A 6,365-nucleotide genomic window follows, 5' to 3' on the forward strand; every position below is an offset into this window, starting at 1 on the left:
TATTTTTATGAGTAGCTAAATACTTTAGTCTAAGGTTTTGATGGAACCTATTGAAGGATGAACTTCTTGATTATGTTAATATAGTTTTCCAGTTAATCTCTATTTGTTCAACTACGTGTTTGTTGTAGTTAATTGACAGGATCCTCAATTAGCTGTGCCTATTTAGTGCGCATAACTCGGGAGAGAGTGTATATTTAGGTAATTGTTGAACAACACCACTCCCAACGTATAAGAGGGATCTATAACTGCGGGTTTAAAGGCGGGATTAGGGATAACGAAGCCTTGGGTGCAATCTAAAGTGAGCTGTAATAAACAAAGTTAGCTAGCGTATCTCGGGAGAGTGCGTCTAGTAAATTATCGTGATTACTCGGGAGAGATTTACGGTAAAAAGAGTGCTCATGATTGATAGAGATATTTTGGTGAATCTATCTGAAACATAACCGGAAGGGATTCCATCGATAGGGGAAATCACTACCTTAGAACCTTTTCATTATTGTTTACAACCCAAGCATATTTAGTTTACAGCTGTTTATTTACTTTCAGTCTTAGTTAGTAGAAATACCATCAACTATTGTTTACGACGTTTGGGGAAGTTGATTATAAAGAATTTAGTGATTCCAACAAAGGTAATTGATATGTTAATTCTCTGTGGGATTCGACTCCGGACTTATAAACCGGATTATATTTGCAACGACCGCATTGTTCTTTTTATAAGACATAGTTGGGCGTAATCAAGGCCGCCCCTGTATTTGGTTCCGACTCACAAAATAAAAGGCCTCGTAAAAACCGGCAAATACCTCGAAAAATATTTCCCGACTCCTGAGACCGGTCAAATATCATTAAAAAATTTGGGAAAACGACAAAAAGTCATAGGATAATAAAATAAAATAATAAGGTGATTGTTATTCCTTACATCTCCTTTGTACTTGCCTCTCCCATCTGCAGTCTAGTCGTGGCAAAGTTTAAGTGTGAGTCAATCCAGAAAACTCTCTCACTTCAATCTTACGTGTAAGCATCCTATTGGTTCCTTAATAGATGCCCCGAGAAAACCGAATCTGCTAAGAATTTTGTTTTTTCTAAATCTTTTACATTTTCAAAAGAAAGTACTAGTAAGTGTTATTTCGCTTTTAATGTATTTAATTTTTTACTAATTTTATTATCCCCTTTGTATTGTTAACTTTTCCGAAGAAGACGTAAGGATTTCGAAAAAATTTCATAGAAGTTTGTATATATATAGATAGATATTGGTACACGGGTTGTCTGTGTTTGTAAAAAGGGGGAAAAAGTTGGCTAAATTAGGGTTTGAGTGATTTTGAGGGTTTGATTCGTTGGTGGCCATGAGGAAGAGGCTCGATACCCGATTCCCTGCTGTAAGTCTCACCCCCACCCTACCCCATCAACCCACCCCACCCCCACCCTTTCTCTTTCTGTTTAGTTATTTCTCTTTCTGTTTACGTATTATTCTGTTAGTGTTTTTGATTGTCTATTCTGTGTTTTTTTTGTTTTTTTCTTAATTCAGAGAAGTAACTGGGGTTTTGTAAATTTGAAACTTTAGAGGCTTTATTATTTTCCTGGGGGGGGGGGGGGGGGTAGGGGAGGTAAAGCTTTGAGCTTTTGATGTATTGGTGATCTTTGTGAGGTTATTGAATGAATAGAACTCTCAAATTGGTAGTGTTGGATGTCTACTATTTACTTGTTGGGGGAAAAACTGATTATGAAGGTGGAGCTTGAGTTTGACTTTTTGTTTTGGTTCCTGGGACTTGCCTTGTGTTCATGCTTTATGTCCCCCACCCCCCCACCACCACCACCACCACAAAAAAAAAAAAAAAAACAAAAGAGAGAAAAAGGGTTGAAGAAAAGAACATCTTTTTTTGTAGGAGTTGAGGTACATGAAGTATGAATTTCTGGTCTCTTTGATCCAGTGGTTAGGACATCTTATTAGTAGAGGAAGAAATATGACCATGCTTAAGCCGTCAGCGGTCCATCATATGTTTTGAAGGTATAATAAGTTGTTCCTATTTGATAGGTAGGTATAATAAGCTGTTCTTTCGTCTAGCGGTAAGAGTGCAGCACAGCATGTTAGGGGTTTAAACCATGCCTGAGACAAAGGCCTGGTGATTAAGTTAAGGGTAGAGGTGTGAGCCCATTATCCATCAGGTTTTGAACTGTGTGCCGTTGGCCTTTGGTAATTTCTCGGTTACTAAAATGTTGTTCCTGATAATTATTGGACCACATTTTTGCTCGTCGTTCTGCAACCTGCTCAGAAGCAATACCTTGAATTGGTTTAGTTGAAGAGGCTAGTAACTTGGCATATGTAGCTTTTTTTGCTAATTCAGCATTTGTATTCAATTGGGCTACCTGTCGATAGGAAGGGGGTAAGAGTACCGTGATGCTAACCTTGTGAATGACCCTCTAAGTATGAAAGTTTATGTTGGTCATCTTATTCATCATGCAGGTATAGATGTTCTTGGGTGGAAATTGTTTTAGTTGACTGGTTATAGTACTTTAATATCATAGAGCTGGTACCTGCCGGTCATTGCTTTGACTGAGATAAATTACTTTTTTGCTTGCCTTTGGGACATTAATGAGTCTTCTGAGCTATATACTAACTGATGCTGATCTTATCTCAACTCTGATTCTTTTACCTGGAAAGTGGAGGGTCCTTTCTGTCAGTTCTTTGAAGTTGTAAATGTAGCTCTACAACTGATATTCACCTGTAACGTGTAATTGGGTAGAGATGCATGATAGAATTGTTAGTTGCATATCACTTGTTAAATGCAGATATATAATAAAAACTAAATGTGGGAAATGCACATGAAACAAAAGCTCTATCTGAGAGTTTTATGTGGATTGCCTGTGATTTGGTGTTACATGGTAGTCTGTTTCTCTCGTGGTTCAACAATATTTGTACTGATATTTGGTTTCAAGAAAGATTTTTTGTGATTGTAATTTGAGAGTTTAGCTCTTTTTATTATTTTAAATTATTTGTATGGTGACATCTGAACGTGAATGAAACTGCTTACAAGTTTCATGAGCTCTTGTTGTATGGACTATTGTTTCTGTTCATTAAGTTACTGAATCAAAGTTTCTAACTGTTCTAATATTCATTGGCATTTATTTGCAGGCGCGGATTAAAAAGATTATGCAAGCCGATGAAGATGTGGGGAAGATTGCCATGGCTGTTCCTCTTTTAGTCTGTAAGTATTTTTGGAAGTCCTTTTCACTTATTTTAGCATTTTGAATCAGCTGGTTTAAGAGCTATTACCCTTATTCGTCCTTTGCTTCTTGGTATCTATTTTTGTATGTGTTTTATTTTGTTTATCCTAACTTGTATTTTATCAACGGTTATATTCAGCAAAAGCTCTTGAGCTCTTTCTGCAAGATCTTTGTGACCGAACATATGAGATCACCCTCAAGAAAGGAGCAAAAACTATGAATTCATTCCATTTGTAAGTTCAACGAACCATTTTTATACACATCATACCAGTTCTCTGGCTATCATCTAACTCAGTCCCTGTACTTCATAGGAAGCAATGTATCCAGAACTTTAATGTGTTTGATTTCCTCAAGGATGTAGTGAGCCGGGTTCCTGATTTAGGCGGGTCAGATGGTGGTGCCGAATCAGCTACAAAAAGAAGGTAAAAAAATTGTGCTTCCCATTTTCTTGCCCGTGATGGGTTTTACAGGGCGATGAATTTGTATCGTTAACAGCTGACTGTTCGCTGATGCAGGAAAGTTGTTGAAGAAGATGATCATGACATTGATGATGATATCAAAAGGAGTAGTCGCATGGTATGGATATTATTTCTTTTAGATAATGTTGGGTTTAAAATTTGGGTTTTCCATAGTTGATGGTCCATTTGTTAGTTTAGACATCAAGACCACGCTACCAACTTTTGACATACAAAGCTGTATGTGGTCTGATTTCTTCTGTGTAAAACACCAAATCAGCGCCTCCTGTATAATAGTGATTTTTTTTTCATTTTTTAATCACAGCATGAGACTGCACACACCAGCAGTAGTGGGAGGGGACGAGGCAGGGGTAGGGGTAGAGGCCGTGGTAGAGGTGCACGAGCAGTAGAGCGAGGAGACTCCAATGTTCATTGCGATAAACTTGAAGATGCTGCTGATGTTTCAAATCAAAATAATGAGAAGCAAAAGCAAAATGGTGAAAGGATGGACTATGTAGCAGAACCAGCAGATTCAAAGAACATTTCGGCTGGTAAATGCCCAGAAGTTCCTGCTAGAAACTTCGATCTCAATATTGACTTAAATGAGTGTGTGGAATCCACAGCAATACCAGCTGAAGCTCCTTCAACATCAAAAATGGCGCCTCCTGAAATGAAGCATGAGGAAATCCCTGGATGGTCCTTGTCTGAGATGGAAAAGATGGCCATTGATCCGATTCAACTGGCCAACTTAAACAGAGGGTTAGATGAGGAAGAGGAAGATTATGATGAAGAGGGATAGGGATAGTTTTTCTAATGTGTTAGAGCACTTACTAACTCACATACAAGTAGGCTTTGTTCTGGTCTTGTAGGAATTAGTTTAAGTGTAAAAGAAAAAGGGTATAGTTGTCAATGAAGCTCAGATTTCTTGGGTTTCTTTAGTTGACTTAGGCACCTGTATTTATAGTCTTCTGTATTGTTCAGCAACAGCATCTTAGGAGGCATGTATTTTATTTCTTCTAATTCAGAAATATAATCTTGGTTGGAGGGTTGCATTCAGTGTTCTCTATTTTACCTTTTCATTAATTTGCTGAGATGTGTCAGAATCTGCCGATGTGGATAGCATTCTTGACCTTTATTAATTTGAAGGACACTGATATTTTTTCAAGCGTGGTCTTATTCTTTTGTCTCATGTTCCTTTGTCTATTCCAAACACTCTGCTCTGGCCTGAGCACGTGTCTTGCTCTGTGCAGGTGGTGTTTGTAAATTATTACGACATTTTTTTTGCTTTATTTGGACAGACAGTTTTATTACTATCTAGTTGGGTTGGTTCTTACTTCTGGACAGCATCTTCTGTGTTAGTATGTATATTGTAAGAGTTCTGATTACCTCTTATGGGTCAAATGGTTTTGTGGCCCGTTACAAACTTGTTTTTAGTTTTATGACCTCATCTGGAAAATAATTGTGCATGGTTTGATTTAGTTTTGTTTTCCTTTTATGGAAGTTAAGATTTATTGATGTGATGTGGAGAATCTCCATACAAAGTTTATAATATAATAAAGAAGAATTATTTTATATTTTTCCCTTTTTCTTCTGAATTTTCACCCTTGTAGCATTGCATCAGAAATAAGCCATCCTTTTGCTCTTTCCATATCCATCAATCTCTGTTTGCAAAATGGGATTCTTTTGCTCGTACATTAGTCTAATCAATCTATTCGGAGGATATTTCTTTTGCCATCCTGCTAACTTTTTCCGAGTACAATAACAACAACAATATACTCGGTGTATTCCCACAAGTGGAAGCAGGGTCTGAAAAGGATAATGTGTACGCAGATCTTGCCCCTACCTTATGTAGGTAAAATGGTTGTTTCCGATAGACTCTCGGCTCAAGAAATTGATTCCACACGATAATGAGTTGCACCCCAGGTAATTGTTATCTTGTCAACCTTATCCAATAAAATGATCTCACATTAACTTAGGTAATTCTCAACCATGCGACTGCTTAAGAATCATTGTAGTATGCTTTCTATGGAGTTGATTCATCTCAGCATCTCAAAGATAAGTGTATCATCTGCAAATAGTAAATGGGGAAGTTGTAAAATATCTTGCCTTCTTTGTTATCTAGACAGCCTCCTATGCTCTTTCCAACTAATGCAATCTAAACACGCTAGTAAGCGAAATAGGGATGGCAAGGGGCAGGGCAGGGATTAGGGGGGCTTTTGCATATATACCCGGTATTGGGGTCACAATTGAATTTATACCCACTTTGTAAAAAAATTTGCAAGCCTACCCATTTACGATCGACTTCAGACTTATCGGTTTAAAAAAAATTAGTTTGAAGTGAAAAAATTACACTTCAGATGCACTTATGGCCAAATAGGTCTGAAGTGCAACCAATGGATTCATGCACTGAAGGCCAGTAAGTCTGAAGTGAAAAAATTACACTTCAGATGCACTTATGGCCAAATAGGTATGAAGTGCAACCAATGGATTCATGCACTTAAGGCCAGTAAGTCTGAAGTGAAAAAATTGCACTTCAGATGCACTTATGGCCAAATAGGTCTGAAGTGCAACCAATGGATTCATGCACTTAAGGCCAGTAAGTCTGAAGTGAAAAATTGCACTTCAGATGTACTTAAGACCTTTTGGCCTTAAGTGCAATAAATGTTTTCCTTCACTTAAGGCCAATAAGCCTGA

The 6,365-nt window shown here is 37.6% G+C and overlaps 1 protein-coding gene across 2 annotated transcripts; it reads left to right on the forward strand.

The window, feature by feature from the left end:
• Window positions 1-962: 962 nt before the first annotated feature.
• Window positions 963-4,759, forward strand: LOC109216829 (dr1-associated corepressor-like). 2 transcript variants are annotated; one of them, XM_019381028.1, is made up of 6 exons: window positions 963-1,370; window positions 3,125-3,197; window positions 3,356-3,449; window positions 3,528-3,638; window positions 3,732-3,792; window positions 3,997-4,759. In XM_019381028.1, exons 1-6 carry the CDS (start codon window positions 1,338-1,340, stop codon window positions 4,468-4,470), a joined length of 846 nt encoding a protein of 281 aa, XP_019236573.1. In that variant the 5' UTR covers window positions 963-1,337; the 3' UTR covers window positions 4,471-4,759. The 2 variants fall into 2 exon arrangements, with proteins under 2 accessions (XP_019236573.1, XP_019236574.1); XM_019381029.1 differs by lacking the exon at window positions 963-1,370 and adding an exon at window positions 1,848-1,999.
• The last annotated feature ends 1,606 nt before the right edge of the window (window positions 4,760-6,365 follow it).

Source organism: Nicotiana attenuata, unplaced genomic scaffold (assembly GCF_001879085.1).
Source record: "Nicotiana attenuata strain UT unplaced genomic scaffold, NIATTr2, whole genome shotgun sequence".
NCBI lineage: Eukaryota > Viridiplantae > Streptophyta > Magnoliopsida > Solanales > Solanaceae > Nicotiana > Nicotiana attenuata.

Excerpts from the sequence above, each read along its gene's own strand:
- LOC109216829 (XM_019381028.1), top strand. The coding sequence starts at position 1,338 with ATGAGGAAGAGGCTCGATACCCGATTCCCTGCT. Across the intron at positions 3,198-3,355 it reads GGCTGTTCCTCTTTTAGTCT|CAAAAGCTCTTGAGCTCTTT; the intron begins GTAAGTATTTTT and ends GGTTATATTCAG. Across the intron at positions 3,793-3,996 it reads TCAAAAGGAGTAGTCGCATG|CATGAGACTGCACACACCAG; the intron begins GTATGGATATTA and ends TTTTAATCACAG.